The sequence below is a fragment of the Thermothelomyces thermophilus genome, chromosome 4, assembly GCF_000226095.1.
Source record: "Thermothelomyces thermophilus ATCC 42464 chromosome 4, complete sequence".
Taxonomy (NCBI): Eukaryota; Fungi; Ascomycota; class Sordariomycetes; order Sordariales; family Chaetomiaceae; genus Thermothelomyces; species Thermothelomyces thermophilus.
The window spans coordinates 3,374,274-3,390,680 of NC_016475.1; the positions used below are offsets into that span (position 1 = coordinate 3,374,274).

Genomic DNA, 16,407 nt, shown 5'->3' on the forward strand with positions numbered 1-16,407 from the left:
GGGTGCCGCCCTGGTTATACCAACGGAAGGCTGAACCAAACGGGCGAGACGGGGTCTTCGTAGGGCCCGAGTGGAGCTGCACCCTGCTGGATCTCGCACTGCCTCGGGGCATCGCAAACGATGTCGACCCGGTCCTAAAAAGTTCCCGAGCCTGGAGGTCTCCGCAGAAGTGGGTCTGCGGACTGATTTCTCGGGGCCCCGGTGATTGGAAGTCCGATCTGGATAACATTTTGACTTCAGTGGCAAAAGCATTGCGCTAATCTCGCTGCGAAGTACACTACGTAGGCAGTTCAAGGTTGTTATGTGGTGTTCTCGTATTTAGTCGATAGGTTACACGATGCTCGTCCTTTGTGCTTAACTTCTATGAGTGGCCCTTAGAATCCAAGCACAGAATCCGAGTGCCAAAATAATGAATCATCGCCAATCCTTCCACGTGGTTCGAACTTCGAAGTAGTGTACACTACTGTGTACGTCCATACGCTGAGGACAGTCGATAGGTAAAGGTAGGTCATCAACGCCTTGTGGGGCTTGGCCCAAAAACGGCGCGGTTGCGAAATGAGCTAGTGAGATAGGCCCACCTTCCTACATGAGTGTATTGCTGCACATGTAATCCGTACTGTGTAGTTTTCACTTGTTGTGGACTCCCAGTTTTGCCCCTTTTTTTCCGGGATCTAAAATGCGAAACCGAAGATAAACACCCTTACTTAAGACACATTCACGTATTCGTATACAATCCTCTACACAGTAACTTTGCTAGATAACGCCGTACTTGGAGTAAATTATCGAGCAGAGCACGCTCTTCACGTCCAGTCCTGGGCAGAGTGTACCCGACTTCCGGGCTTACATGCAGTTTCCAAATCCTCTAGTGTAGCCATGATTCACAATGACGAAGTGCGACTGGACCTCAGAAGCCCCGTCAGCTCTCGGCGGGACCTTCGTCATCCAATAGGTGCGTCAAAGGAATTAATGTTAGAGCGCCAAGCGGCTGAATGTGTCGTCACTGCATCCGATAGCCCGGCTATCCTTGAATGTGGGCTCCGTCATGGTCGCTGCATGGGCTCTCGGGTTCTGGAAACTCTCCGACAGCCCGGGTGGTACTGTACAAAAACCCTTCCAGAAAGTCTCCTCCGCCGCGCGCCTCCCTTGGCCGTTGGCAGTCCCCCACGTTGCCGATCCCTGTTGCCTTGATCAGTTTTGCCATCCGCACAAGATGAAGATGGCGCTGTCGATGGCTGCAGACAGAACTACACACTTCCTGCCCAGAGACCTACGGAGTACAGATTACAGCAACTGTTTAGGGTTACTGGCATGTGCATAATTATGTTTCACAACCTAATTTGCACAGTATATCATCAAAAGATCTACCACTACCTTCGTTGGTAAGGCCATTGGCCTCTTTCCCCTGTTGCAGCTTGTAAGCGTTTTGAGGACCGGATACGAATACGAAAGAAAAAAGGAAAAGAGGAAAAAAGGGATAACGCAGACTCCATTACTTTCCTCACCATGATTCGCATAGTGTCAGCTTCTGTCAATCAAATGCTATCAATTCAAAGCCAAGATGTCCGAAACAAGACCAATCAAAACATTCGCCTACCGACGCAGCCGGGTGAAGCCCGAGATGCTACTCCGTAGAGCCCTGGGTATTACAAGAGTTTGACGCCGAATATATGCCGTATTCAGTCAAAGGTTTCCTGTATTCTGCTTCTTTACAAGCTACCTGGCCAATCACCCCAGGGACAGCCACTTACTCGTGTATCCGTAATTCTTTGCGACATACTCGCTAGGTCTCCTTCATTCCCGTCTGTGGCGATCTGCGCTGCGAGTGCTTGACGGGATACGCCATGGCCACGGCTGACATGAAGGAAACCTCGCCTCCACGGCAGACATGAGCAATGCCGCTCTGTAATTTCAACAGTACAAGGAGTAATTAAATAGAGCGTATCAGCATCCCGCATAAGACTTCAGCCAGAAGTTGTCAATCTTATGACAATTTCTCACGACATGGTATATCATAAGTGACCCTAATTTCGTAATAGGATTGTATCATCTGCAGTACGTCAAAAGTTATAGGCTACAAACGAGATAGGCTTAGAGTTATTGGAAAGTGTTGTGTAAGTCCGCCTATTTCGACCCAAGAGCATCTAAAGTCCTACTATATGCTACAATTTATTTATTCACACTTCTTTCCCCTCACTCCCACGCATTCTCGAGGTCGCTGCCATTTAAGGCTTCTATCCCAAGCCGCTGTCTGCGGCCTGAAAAGGCTTGTTATTCGTCCGCTTGTCGCTTCACTTTAGGTAGGGTAATTACGTACTTAAGGGGGACAGGAGAAGCCTGTCACAAAAGTGTATCATGGTGGCATCTTGATGGTCCAGAGCCGACTCCGAGGTCTGATGCATTTATGTCGGATATTATTTATCGATCTGTCTCTACGTCTACGGGGCAGCGAACCAATGGATCCTTCGCCGCGGGAGGAGGTACCGCAGAACTCGCCGTCAGCCTTCTAGAGCTCCGGACCTATTGCTTCTTCCCCACCGGCAAAGGTGAAGAAAGTATAAGCATATAATCTTACCATGCTTCAAGGTCAAGAATAATCACACAACTTGGTGTTTCAAAGAAACGATAGTCATACCATAAAAGTTTGTCCCCGCGCATTTATATCATACAATTACACATTGGCTCGACGTCTCAGTTTTGCACTTGTTAGATCGCTGGGGTCCGGACGGCAAGTAGACAACGCCAGCCGTAATACTGGTAAGCATATCCTCAATGGAAGGTAATCACTAATTAAGTCCTAGATACCACTACCTACTTTTGATTGTTGAATTATTTTTAACGACATTTCAAGGTCAAAGCTTTTAAGGCCAGGGACTACGATTTTCAGGATTTATTAATAGTTCGAACAAGATAGCTAGGCTATAGCATTCTGTATCTAACAGGGACTTCTACTTCACAGTAATAATTAGATGAAATCGTTGGCGTCACACTAAGGTAAGAGCATTCCTTCGAAGCTCGTAGAAGGATTCCGCGCTCCCGTTTTGTTTTGATTGCGCTAGTGTGTGTTACGAGTTTCGTCCACCGCCTTTAGTGTAAACATCAAGTGAGCCAGTTTTCTTAACGCAATCTGGTTTGTACCTCGCTCTTGCCAAGTGGATATAGTTATACATGCCTTAGACGGGCTGTGCTCTTGTTCTTGTGACAGTCACTTCTGAGGTTCTACAGATGTGCGCCTCTTCTTCTTCCCCTGTGCTTAATTATCCTCTTCTTCGTCATATATTTACGGTGAGGGTGGCGTCCGCAACCCTAATCCAACACGAAGTTCTGAGCCCTACGACATCGGTAGCAAGTTTGAGTGCCTGGGCAATGATGGCATGCCTTTACCTGCGGCCTGCCAGCCAAAATATCCAAGAGCGGGACGCCAGCACCTGTGGCCCACAATGGATCACAATGAGTCTCTCTGGCTTGAGGCCCGGTTCGCCGAGCTTGTTACCTCCCACCAACTAAGCTCTATCACACTAGATCAGCTCGATTACGAAGATTAAGTAGGGTTGTAAATGACCAGCCGATGACCTTTAAAGTAGGTGATTTTGACAGTTGGCTACTGCTACGTAGAACCGCGCCCTGGAGATTCAGTGACACTTCCGTTCCCATCGAGCGGTATTGGTGTGTTGCTCTCCAGGTACCGACAATCCTACGATTATCCGCTTCGATAGATGTTTCGGCTTGCCCTTGACTCCGACAATCCTAGCGACTGTCTTGTCTGCCCGACGTTCAAGGCTAGGGCTACAGACGCTTCGCAATCCAGAACATTTACTGCCTCCTAGCCGGAGTGTATACAGGGTCCTAGAAAAAGTCCGAGTGAATTAGCGGTAGATTGCCTTTATTAGTGGGCCTAGAAAAGGAAGAGATTCATCATTGAACGGACTCGTGTGAGTTGCGGAGGGACGTAATTAATACATTATCGCCATTTTCGGGTTGCCAAAAGGTACTACGTAAAATAAGGGAGTGATACTGAATTTAAAAAGAGACCTAACAGAGAGTTTTGGTCATAAACCTAGAAACAGGAAAGAGAGCGAAAACAGCAGTGTTAAACCGCGGACGATCGAAAGAACAATGAGAATATCAACAGCCCGTGCGGAACTGCTTCGTATTCTGTATAGACTCGTTCCTTCTTGGCGAAAGATCCAGCACGTGTTAAAACCCAGAAGGTGGGGTCAGCCCTCGATTAACAAGCTGGCGGGCTTGAAGCGGTAAGTTACCTCAATCTGCCTGCCGTTTTCCATATTTCCGTCATCAACGTATGTATTGTACCTAGGTACCCCAGGTGCCTTAGGTACACACGTGCATACTCCGTATGTGCTCTGATGAGTCAGCAATTGGGCGTATTGCGTGGCGTCCTCAAGACGGTTTCTAGCATTTTTTCATGTAGTACTTGGGAGGTATTCGGCTGGAAGTAAGGTTGTCATCACTTCCCGTTTGTTACCGGATCTTCTCCGGTCGATTTAGCTTCGGTTTTGGTACCGTATCTTTAGGAATCTGCCGCTTACGACAGCAAGTATAATAGTAAGGTACTTTTCGATACAAAGCGCTTACCGGCCAATCCGTGCCCCGTAATACCTCGCTAAAGGATAGCACAGGATCTTAGGTAAAGTACTTTAGCGTTGGGCGCCGCCATGCGTGACGATGTGTCATGCCACCAACTGAGGATCGAACCCCGCTGAATTGCGCCAACTCGTCGTATCCCGGCTGCAGAACTGCACTTGCCAAGCTGCTACAACGCGCCTTCTCGACCGCCCTGGCTGAGCCCGGGACCCGTGGATACCTTGCACCGACTACCTATCCATATACGGACGTACCTCTCCTACACTGCCAACAACGAAGCACTTCGGGGACCGGGACGCTCTCTTGCTCGCAGGATTTACCGGCGAAGCCGGGAACAAATGAGGAACACCCACCCTATCAACCTATCAACGACCTGTGCCCACGCTCGCTCGCCGCTCTCGCTTCATTTTGTTCTCGGAACGCAGTGCAAGCCCCTCGTTGACCCGCCCGCTTCAACCCACCTTAACTGGCTAGTTTACGTCACCAAAGGCCTCTCGAGGACCAGAGCCGGTCGCTTCACCTCTTCGCGTATCAACAACTTTCGCAAACCCACCCTCGTCGCCGGCCATTCTCTTTGAGTCGCCCCGACCGACAACAATCCCGAATGAGGTGATCAGGTGCGGGGTATCGAAACAATGGGAAATGCAAGCACGAAAGAATCACGCTCGGGGGATGGTAGCAATCGTATCCATCACCCCGGCTCCGCCGGCGCTCGCGACGCCGGGAGTGCTTCTCTTCAATCCGACAGAGCATCGAGCCGCAGGAACCGGGTTAGTCGCGGCGACTTGGGAGGGCTCTTAGGACTGGCATCGGGTGGAGGTTCAAGCTCTCAGGCGGAAACGCCGCATGAGCGCCGCGAGACCAAGCAGGAGCGGGAAGCACGAAGGCTGGAGAGGGAGCGCATAGCGAGAATCGCCGAGAGAGAGCGAAGCATGAGAGAAGAACACGTCGATGGCGGCTACTTGGTCACTATGGGAACATACTCGAGCCCAGAGGACTTCAACAAGCAGATCGTCCGACAACTTCAGGTTAGTGGCTACCCTCATAGCATTGCATGATCCGTGCCGTACTCAGCTGTCCGCTGCAGATCGAGCGCAAACTGGCCCCCTTCTGGCGGGGGCTTAACGACTTCGATGACCAATGGACCGAGCCACAAATCATTGCTGCCGCACGAGGGCTACCGATTCCTCCCGCCGACCAAACCCCCCCCGATGACCTCATTCCGCGCCCACTTCCAACGACTCATGCGCCCGAATCAAGTCAGAATCCGGATAACCTGACTGTACCGATCGGCGACCGCTCCCTGTCAACTGCCTCCGACCACGCCACGTCCAATCCGCCCTCTACGCTGTCATCACCTGTCTCCAGCCACGCCCCAAGGGCAAGCTCCCCATTCAAGCCTCGCGGCAAAGCTATTGCCGCCGTTCTCGGTGGAGGAAACTCTCGTAACGGATCCAGTACCGATATCATGCCCCGCGAGATCAACCTCCCACATGATCCTTTCGTCAACGGACAGCCGATCGAAGTCTTTCTATACAAGAACGCCATCGAGTGCCCCATCTGTTTCTTGGCTTACCCGCCCTATCTGAACCATACCCGCTGCTGCAACCAGCCTATATGCAGCGAATGCTTCGTTCAGATCAAGCGGCCAGACCCGCACTTCCCGGAGGGACACAACGAGAATGATCCCAACCACGACCCTGAGGAAAGTGCATGCCTCCTAGTATCCGAGCCTGCGTGCTGTCCGTACTGCACACAACCCGACTTTGGTGTGACATACGATCCACCTCCCTTCCGGCGCGGCTTGGTATACAGCATGTCTCCGGCTGCGTTGGGAACCACGAGCGCCGCCATGTCTTCGAGCAGCTCGGTAAATTCGGCTACCCTGTCACCAGCCAGCGGATCCCCTAATAATGGGACCGGCCGCCGACGCAACCAGTCTGTGTCTGCCAACGACCCCAATGTCGTTCTAACAGATCGGATTCGGCCGGAGTGGGCATCAAAGCTGCAGGCGGCACGGGCGCATCTAGCAAGGAGGGCTGCCGCTGCAACTGCGTTGCACACGGCGGCGTTCCTTATAGGCGGCTCCGAGAACCGGGCATTCCGTAGTCGATTCAGCCGGAGGAACACAGGGGGGTCTGGGTCTGCAGGTGCGTCGCCTAGTGGCCCGAACCAGGGAGAGGGCGAGAATGGGGATAGTGGATCCGGAACTCCTTCACAGAATGGCCCTGATCAGAACCCTCGGGGATCTAGTCGTGGCTGGTCGGGCGGTGGTGCTGGCGGGAGCCGCCGCAGTCGCCTTGAAGACCTCGAGGAGTTGATGCTAGCTGAGGCCGTCCGCTTGTCGCTTGCCGCCGAAGAGGAGCGCAAGCGGAAGGCAGAAAAGGAGGAGCGAAAAGAAGCGAAGAAGCGGGGAAAAGAGGAGCGCAAGGCGGCCAAGGCGGCTGCAAAGCACGCCGGACCTTATGAGGGCGCCGGCAGTGGTCAAACATCGGCCAGTGGCAGTGCCCTCAGTCTGCCTGGCCTTGGTTTTGGAAGGAGGCGGGGTAATAGTGGTGCCAGTAATCTGCGGATTGAAGCCAGCGTTGCCAATGCGATGGTCACAGGCGAGTCTCCGGAAGCGGGCCAGAAGGATAAAGGAAAGGGCGTCGACCGCGGCGCCCCCGCGCACACCGAGAGCGCCCCTGCGTCTACTTCTGATCCAGCGGGTGCGGCTGGCACCTCAGGTCCTCCCCCAGTTCCGCACCTCCCCGCAGGCCCGTCGCACCTTCGACAAATGAGCAATGCCTCCTCTGTCTCCTCATCCATACTTGACAGCCAGCACGGCAGCTTTACCTCGCCCTCCCATCTCCAGGATCCCCGCGGCAGTGGTGTCAGTCTAGGGAGCCGGTCAGGTGCTAGCGAAGATGGTGACCAGGACCGAGATCGGGATCGTAGCGCCAGCACGGAGCCAATATTCAACTTCAGGAGCCTGGCAGAGGTGGTTGGTGTTAGTCTGGAAGGGGAAAACGCCGGCAGACGTCTTCGCCTCACTGAAGCCGAGAAAAAGGCAGGGGAGTCCGGGGAGATGGGACCGCAAAAAGGCGACGGGGATGGCGATGGTGTGAACGTAACACCACCGGCTGATGTCCCGGGTAGCCGCCTGACGCCGCCGGCAGGGGCGGCGGCGAGCAGTGCTTATAAAGATTTGGAAGAGGACATACCAGATGTCCAGAAGAACACTCCTAGAGCCCCCGACGCATTATTTCCGCCTACGGTCACTATTACACCCGACACGCCCACTGCCGCCGGTGCTGATGAAGAGTCAAAGCAGCTTGGTTGCGAGACTACCATGGAGCATGAGCCTCGGGCGACGGCACCCAGTAGCGGCATCGACGGTCTCTATAATGGGGATGGGGTGACGGCGTGATTCGTTCTCATTCCGACAGACCAGGGGAGAAGCCACCAGTGAGGAACGCCTGGGTGGCAAGATGTTTTTCTCTCACCTGCGTCGGTGGAAGCATCGGCGGGGTACCAGTCTATGGGTGTATGGTTCATGGTAAGACGAACATCTAGCGATGAGGACACGAATGTTGTAGCCACAGTGGCTTGTTTCTAACTGACTGGGCAAGCAGCGGGATTGTATCGAGATGTTGTGGCAAGACTCAGCGGGCCTAGGCTGGGCGGAGTCTCGGTTTTCTTTTTTCTGTTTTCTCAATCCAACCCCCCCACCCCTGTCAAAGTATCCATATCTCCATTTGTTTATCTCCTCTTCTGCGCTTCGTTTTCGAGGCTAACTCAAACATTCCTCTTTCTACACAGTGGTGGTATCTCCAAAGGAGCAATCAGGCGAGATGGCGCAAGAATGAAAGCAAAGATCGTGGTATAGCTGCCGAGGCAGGGCCTTGGGGCGCCTGGCAGCCCGGTTCCCTGGTTTTTAGTTACACGTTGGAACGGGGCAACATATAACTAGCTGGTATACGGTAGAAGATTAGCATGGTGTTATCCTCCTCCTCTAAGCCCGTCACCTGTGTGATTGGTACTACCTGGTCTGCGTGAGTTGGGCAATTTGCCTGCTTTGCTTCGCCTTTTCGAATGCGGCCACGACGCCGTCGTCCGGAACGACTCCACGGTCGGCTTCCGCTCTTGTGTTCACATAACCAGGCTTCGGGCTATCCCAGACATAATCCAACCACGATCTCAACTCGGGCCACAGCTCATTCCGTACCAAATTCAAGACCTTCTCCTGGCGGGCTAAGCCATACGGCTCATCGCCGCGACAGGTTGCATGGGCGAGGCTGGAAAGGACGCCGCGCCACTCGGTCACTGTCTCTTCCAGTTCCGCGATTGTCGTCACACCGCAGACGGTCACGCCAATCCTGCGGGGACCCACGCCCGGGGTCGCGACATCCACCCCCAGGCCTGCGGTTGCCGCAACACGCGCCCACTCGGCCATCGACCAGCGGATTGCGACGGACTCGAGGCGCTCGCCCGCCGCGGCGGAGACGTCGGCAAGCCTCTTGCACGCCGCACGCAATTCCGGCGGCGAGGGATGCCAGTGGGTCACGAGGGAAACCTTTGTGCCCGGCGCGTTATCGCCATCCTCGTCAGCCGCGGGCGGGGCCTCAGGCAGGCCCCGACTCGTCAGCAAGCCCATACCCAGTATGCTGGCATTCAAGACCACGTCGACGCCGGCCTTTTTGAACCTCGCGAGCGGCGAAGAGCCATCCGCCCCGGCCTCCTCCCCGGCCGCCCCACCATCCACCCACGGCAGGCCGAGCGTGCGGTTCTGCACGGTGAAGTTTCCGTAGCTCAGCACGGCGTCCAGGGGCTCCCCGGTCTCGCGGAGTATCATCTCGACCAGGCTGCACAGGACCGGGACGGGGAACCCGCTGATGCCGACGTAGCGCACGACGCCCTCCTCGTCGCGCAGGCGGCGCAGCTCGCGGACGGCGGCGAGCACCTCGGGCGGGGAGACGAACTCGACGTCGTGCATGTAGACCAGGTCGAGGTACGAGGTGCGCAGGCGCTGCAGGCTGCGCAGGACCGAGTAGCGCACCCACGAGGGCGAGTAGTCGAACTCGGTGGAGGCGATGCGGCCGGCCTTGGTGACGAGGAAGAAGCTGGAGCGGGGGAGCGGAACGGCCCGGCCGGCTCGGTCGGCGCCCGAGGACGCGGAGGAGGCGGAGGCAGCCGGGGTCGAGGCGGGGGCCGGGGCCGGGGCCGGGTGCATCAGGGCATCGAGGGCATCGCCGAGGAGGATTTCGGACGGGCCGTAGTAAGGGCTGGTGTCGAAGGCGTTGACGCCGAGGGAGACGGCGCGGGCGACAATGTCGCGGTAGGGCATGGAATGCGGGTCGGCGACATATTGGGTGTTGAAGGTCGCCGTCCCCAAGACGAGGGGTGGCAGCACCGCGTGGAGCGGCGGGCGGCGGGTGGCGTCATCGGCCATGGTGGACGGTGATGGTTTGGCGTTCGGCGCTGTCGCTGCTTCGCCTTGCAGAAGATGACTGTGAGTGAAGAGGCAGGAACCGGCTGGTGAGGTGTGTCGAATGCATCATCAGCCCTGCCGATGGCCTCTTCTCGCGCAGCGGGGTTCTGCGACCTTTCGGGATGCATTTTGAAGCGGGGCGCGCGGCCGATTACTCGTAACTCCGTCACCGAGTTCCGCGCGAATAGGGGGGCATGATTGCCCCAGGGTTCGGCACAGGCCGCGTTGTTCCTGCCCGTGGGCTTTGTCAGCGAGCGGAAGCAGGTGATGGACGATAACAAGTTGGGGTTCAGCAGGACGGCCCCCGTGTTGCAGAGATATACCCAAGCCATGGCCAGGGACTTGCGAGAGGCTAGACCCGAGATCGCCATCCCTGCGATCTGCAGGCAAGTGGGCTTTTCATTTTCGAATAAGGTGGCTCCGTACTTTTTCGAGAAGCTTGAATTTGGACCGTGCTCTCGTGCCATGCGGGTGCGCAAATTCGTTAAGTTGACACGGGTCGCTTGTAAGGAAGGTACCTTAGGGAGGCTGTGTGTTCACTGAGCACCAACCCACCCGACCGACTCCAGGCAACCTTTTTGCCTTCAACACATTGATCAATCAACACTCCATTCTCATTGCAAGCTCGGATAGCTCCCATTACGAGTTACGACTATCCCCCGGCTTCTGCATTCTTCTCTTTTCTTTTTTTGGTCTCGTTTCATTCGTGTCGTTTGACGCTAATGAGCTTTATCTGTCCGTTATATATATATTTGTTCTGCCTTAAAGCAACACCCCTTGGAATGACAACTGCCAAGCTCCAGGCCGCCGTGCCCGCATCTTCACAGCGCTCTGCTACATCCGAGAGGTCTGTGACGGCTGATATACTTCAGGGAATCGATCTTGACTGCCATTTGATATTTATTCTAGACCGATTCCCCTCATCTTCTTGTTACTGCTCATCACTTTCGCGGCCCAGTAGATGTCGTCTCTTGACCATTGCTCTCTCCCTCCAACACACCAAAGTATTTGCAAAAGAGGCGTCGTGCCTAACTTCCGGATGATGAAGTACTGCAAGCACGAACGTCGTGGAAGAATCGCAGATGGCAGCCCTCAAATGCCGGCGCTCGGCTGCCCCTTGCAGCTCTCCAAAGCAAAGCTTTAACGTTTCTTGGCTCAGCCAGGTCCGCGAGTCGTCAGGTTTAGGCTAAAGGAGGCACCGTCAAGTCCATTTCATCGAACGGCCCTCTTCCGGATCTCATTGCTGATCCCCAACCACAGCTCGCACATTTCCTTCCGTGCCGCTCCGCCTAATATATGACGGGCCCCAGCATCTATAGAGCTGCTCATCTCTTTCCCACGACGTCGGCTATATCCTTCCAATCAAGACTTCGGATCGTCATCCGCGAGCGCCGGCAAACGAATTTCTCCAATTACTTCCATGGCGTCTCCGCGCTTCCATCTAGAAATGATTGCTCATTCGGGACTACTAACGTGGCATCCGGCTGCCGGCTGGAGGAAGTTCTACGACAGAGGTCAAAACGTCAACATTGGATGGGCCAACCATAGCCAGGCAAAAGCTGCTGACCGCAAGCGTTTTGCATCGCTCGGAGCGAAATCGCGTGGGGGAGCTTGGCTTTAATCTTTTGAGCTCCTGCTTCCCCGGATCCTTGCCACGATAGGAGGCTTCTTCGTCCATGACCCCGGCCGCGTTGTCACCGTCGCGTGGTACCTGCCTGACCAGCCTTCTTAGTCCGGCTTGGGTCGTTCCACAAATTTGCTCCGAATTGGTGATGTCCCTTTCCGGATTTGCGCGATCTGTGTGTGCAGGACACTACTTCGCACCATACCAGTAGCAGCCCAGGGCCCGGGTTGACAAGCCACCCCTCTCGAGGAGGGGTAGATCAATGCAGGGCCCTGGACGGAAACCTATATAATAGACAAGCCCTCCTGGACCCGTGGCTTACCCGTAGCTCAGAGGTAGTCCGTCAAAAGCGTCCCAGGGTTTGTCGCAGAGAGCAAGTCAGGTTTTGTTTCCCTGAGAGAAGAGAGAAAAATGCAGCTCATCCAGAGTGTTGCACGAGTGGCTGCCTTCCTGGGCCTCGGTATGAGCACCCCTTGACCCCTTTCATTGTCCCTCTATTCCGGGGGATAATAAGAGGCGAGGTGGACTAACTCGGTGGTCTGACTTGCCAGCCCGGAGACAATTCGAGCCCGATTCGTCCCCGTATGAGGACCCGGAAACCGGCCTGACCTTCGCCTCGTACACCAGCGACCGCGGTATCACGTTCCGCGTGGCCATTCCTGATCCCGTCCCTGAGGACAAGGTATTCGACACGCTCCTTCAGATTGTGGCACCCAAGGAGCTCGGCTGGGTTGGCTGGGCCTGGGGCGGCTCCATGACATACAACCCGCTCACTGTCGTCTGGGCGGACGGGGACAACGTCGTCCTGTCGTCACGGATTGCCTAGTACGTGTTTCTCCGTTTATTCCTCCCGGCCCCCCTTCCCCCCCTTCCCCCCTGATTCTCCCGACCTGCGCGGGCGCGAGCACACAACAGAGTGACCAACCACCCCGACAGCGGCTACTTCAGCCCGCCCGAGAACCCTGACGCGCAGTACACTGTCTTGGAGACGGGAACGCACGTCAACGAGACGCACTTCCAGGTCACGGCCAAGTGCACCGGCTGCTCGAGGTGGGGCGACGAAGACACGGGCTACACCGAGCTCGACCCGGCATATCAGACCACCTTCGCATTCGCCTACTCGGAGACGCCTGTGGAGACCCCCAGCGACCCGGCTTCCAACTTTGGCATCCACGACAGCCTGGGACATCCGATCTACGACCTGGCTACGGCCCAGAATGCCAACTTTGACGAGGTGGTGGGAGCGCTTTAAGCGCGGCTTCCTGGTCTACCGACCTCGGAGGGTGCCGAGCCCTGTTTTTCTATCGCGTGCAGAAAGATTCGGGCAGATGGGAGGTTGACATTTCAGACATAGCAGCACTAAATAGACTATGACTTTGTGAATGTTGCATTCTCCCGTGTGCCGAGCCCATAATAGCTGTGGGCGATGAGGATTGAGCTCTTACTAGCTGCTCGTTCGTGTGTGGCTTCTCCGTGACCCAGTCGATAAACAGGATACAGAGTGATTTTATAAAGGTGTACGAGACACTAAAGGTTAATCGAAAATACGAACCTAAGTACCTAGTGACGAGGAGCAAGAACGATATTTGTAAATTGCTGCCCGTATTATATACACAACCCTGCTACTGATCCCGTCAGCTTCTGAGCTCAGGAAATCATAGTCCAACACCAGCAAGCGCGCTCTAGGTCGGGCTGAAAGGGGAAAGGGAGCAGAAATTAAAAGGCTAGACAATGAGGCCTGGTCTCGAGCTGTTATTACATGCAAAGCTGCTGAGAACTCACTCGAGATAGCCCGAGTTCAGTCTCTGGATTATTTAATGCAACATTCTGATTCCGCAATGGATTGGTTAACCAGGAAACATAATTACTCATTGTCTTCTAGCTAGATTCCAGATGTTTGTGAGTAAAAAATTCGGGGACGTTGGCAAAATGAATCCTGGTAATTACGCGTGATGCAAGCAAAGAAACCCAGGTATGCACCTAAGTATTTTTTTCGGGTTATATCGAACATGTAAGTAGGCACTTCGTGCCGTGGTTCAGTCCGGGGGCCAGATTAAGTGCCCGTTACATTCTAGGGTACGTCGAGTGTAGACAAGGTGAGCGGGGGGATTGCAACGTCAACGTGCCCCAACAAGGTAGGGACATGATTACCTACCTAGGTACCTATCCATACCATGTCACGGTACATGCGTACATACATAATCACCCGGTGCTTTTGCTTGTCAGCTGCCCACCGCAACATTCCCGGATGCTAATTACACGAAGCAATCATCGCCCACTGTCTCTGCGCTCAAAGACAGTCAAGAAACCCCCTTCTACCCCCTCAACTTGCAGGAAGGAAGGGGCAAGATGTGGGAGATAGCAATCTCGAAGGCCGCCTGGCGCCTTCACTCCTTCTGCTTGATTTTAGCCCTGGGTTCGTTTGTTTGGGGGTAAGACTCCCTGATTCTCCGTATGAAGGGGGCTGCCCTCCAAGACCGATGCCGACGGTGGCTCTCGGTTCACCATGTCTGTTTTCATTGATTGTTTGAATGTTTTGTTGTTGTTGTTATTGTTGTTGTTTTTTATCCTTGTCCGAAACTAACACGCATGGCTTTTTTCCCTCCACACTTCTAGGTACAACGTCGGCGTCCTAGCCTCCGTGCTCGTCCACCCGGGCTTCAAGCAGATCCTGGGTGAGCCAGACGCGCCCCGGCGCGGACTCATCACGGCCGTCTACTATCTCGGCTCGTGGCTGATCTACGTGTTGTTTGCACATCCCGTCGCCGACCGACTGGGCCGCCGCAACGCTGCTCTCGGCGGCATGTCGGTGATATGCCTCGGCCAGGGGCTTCAGACCGGCGCCGCCGGGCCGCACGCGCTCGCCATGATCATCGCCGGTCGCACCATCGCCGGCATGGGGACGGCCGTCATCTCGACGAGCGTGCCACTGTACCAGAGGTGAGATCCCGCCGCGGGGCAGCCAAGTGCCGAAAGGCATAATTAGAGGTAGGTAGTAAATAGGGATGCAGAACTTGTCTTCGCTAACGGTCATCACGGGGTGTCACAGCGAGATATCACCGCCGGGGCAGCGTGGTCGATATGTCGTCATGAACCACGTTGGCTTCGTTGCCGGCCTCTCCTCAGGTTTCTGGTTCGTAACGCTGACCCGTGCCCAGCCTTTCTGAGTAGTGACCTGTTCCTGACGAGACTCTAGGGTCGGATATGCCATGACGTTCTGGAACAACGACCGCGGGAGCGCGGTTGGTTGGCGGTTTTCTCTCGGTGCATCCTTTGTGCCGGCCTTGATCTTTGTCGCCGCCCTTCCGTTTATGCGCGAGTCGTAAGTCGAATTGTCTTTGATTAATATCTCGCCCAGACCACGGAATTATAGAACAAGGAAAATTTCAGAGGCACACTCGCTGACCAGGTCAACATCTCGCTCGCTCCTTCGTCACCGGAGCAATAGGCCGCGCTGGCTGGTCGAGCACGGGAAGACCGAGGAGGCGCTCGAGACGCTGCGGTTCTACCGAGAAGGTTACTACGGCCCAGACGAGGTCCAGGCGGAGCTGTCAGGCATCGAGCGCTCGATTGCCGCGTTCCGGAACTCGGGCCTCACTTGGGTCTCGCTGTTCTCGGACGGCAGCCTCTTTGCGCGCATGTGGCGGGCGGCGCTCCTGCAGTTCCTGGCCCATCTCTGCGGCGCCACGGCCATGAAATACTACCTTCCCGCGCTGTTCCAGGCCCTGGGGTTCAGCCACCGCGTGTCCCTGCTTGCTGGCGGCATTGAGAGCACGCTCAAGACGGGATGCACTGTTATCGACATGCTCCTCATCGACAGGGCAGGCCGTCGTCTCACTCTCATTGCTGGGGCCGGCGTCATGGCTTTTGCTTTACTGGTGGGTCTATTCTCCTTTTCTTAACTCTATCCCTATCTTTTCTTTATTTGTTGTCTTGTTTGGAGCAAGAATGGAACAAGAATTCAGGGTTGAATGAATGGCTGACATGATCGGTGGCTCTCCAACTCCTATCTGCCCTCAAATCCAGATCAACGGCGCGCTCCCGCTGGCGTACCCCGACAACGTGAACAGAGCGGCCGACTACGTCTGTGTCGTCTTCATATTTGTCTACGCCCTAGGCTACAGCTTGGGCTTCGGCCCTGCTGCGTGGGTCTACGGCGCTGAGGTAAGAGCCCCCTGGAACCACGACCACCCTCCTTTTTTTTTTTTTCCGATGGGGATGCAGGGCTGCAATAATACATTTTGGTCGTCTTCTTCTCACACCAGACGTCAGATCTTTCCCACTGCCATCCGCGCCCGAGGGTTGAGTCTAGCCGCCTCCTGCGGCGCCTTGGCCGCCGTCATCGTTGCCCAGGTATGGCCGGTGGGCATCGCCAATCTCGGTTCCAGCATCTACTTCTTCTTCATGGCGGTCAACCTGATCAGTGTACCCGTTATTTACCTGTTCTACCCGGAGACCAAAGGGCGGCCGCTGGAGGACATGGAGGAATTGTTTGGAGCCGGCTCGGGAGCCTCGTCCGACGACCTCCTCATCGGCCCAGGGGATCACGCACACCCCCGAGAATCGTGCCCCTGACTATCTCACAAAGTTTGTGGCCGCAGCGTTTGCCGGTAACCAGTGAAAATTCACCTTCATGCATGAACAGCGCCTTGAATAGGTAATTACACACACTGAGAGGAGAGGTTCGCCCCGCGGTGGCGAAGTAGAAGCA

At 55.2% G+C, this 16,407-nt stretch overlaps 4 protein-coding genes across 4 annotated transcripts; 3 read left to right on the plus strand and 1 right to left on the minus strand.

Moving 5' to 3' along the window:
* Positions 1-5,141: 5,141 nt before the first annotated feature.
* MYCTH_2307261 (uncharacterized protein) lies at positions 5,142-8,355 on the plus strand. The gene is made up of 3 exons (XM_003664388.1): positions 5,142-5,630; positions 5,690-8,140; positions 8,217-8,355. Exons 1-2 carry the CDS (start codon positions 5,238-5,240, stop codon positions 8,009-8,011), a joined length of 2,715 nt encoding a protein of 904 aa, XP_003664436.1. The 5' UTR covers positions 5,142-5,237; the 3' UTR covers positions 8,012-8,140; positions 8,217-8,355.
* On the minus strand, positions 8,281-10,160 carry MYCTH_2307265 (uncharacterized protein). Its single transcript, XM_003664389.1, has 2 exons — positions 8,628-10,160; positions 8,281-8,554 (listed from the first exon to the last, which is right to left on the minus strand). The coding sequence occupies exons 1-2, from the start codon at positions 10,031-10,033 to the stop codon at positions 8,551-8,553; spliced, it is 1,410 nt and encodes a 469-aa protein (XP_003664437.1). The 5' UTR covers positions 10,034-10,160; the 3' UTR covers positions 8,281-8,550.
* Positions 10,161-11,958: 1,798 nt separating this feature from the next.
* MYCTH_2307267 (uncharacterized protein) lies at positions 11,959-13,111 on the plus strand. Its single transcript, XM_003664390.1, has 3 exons — positions 11,959-12,156; positions 12,248-12,521; positions 12,633-13,111. Exons 1-3 carry the CDS (start codon positions 12,108-12,110, stop codon positions 12,946-12,948), a joined length of 639 nt encoding a protein of 212 aa, XP_003664438.1. The 5' UTR covers positions 11,959-12,107; the 3' UTR covers positions 12,949-13,111.
* Positions 13,112-14,045: 934 nt separating this feature from the next.
* Positions 14,046-16,271, plus strand: MYCTH_53860 (uncharacterized protein; the record flags this gene model as incomplete). The annotated part of the gene is made up of 7 exons (XM_003664391.1): positions 14,046-14,128; positions 14,313-14,636; positions 14,746-14,829; positions 14,893-15,018; positions 15,145-15,574; positions 15,723-15,860; positions 15,969-16,271. The coding sequence occupies 7 exons, from the start codon at positions 14,046-14,048 to the stop codon at positions 16,269-16,271; spliced, it is 1,488 nt and encodes a 495-aa protein (XP_003664439.1).
* Between the last annotated feature and the right edge of the window lie 136 nt (positions 16,272-16,407).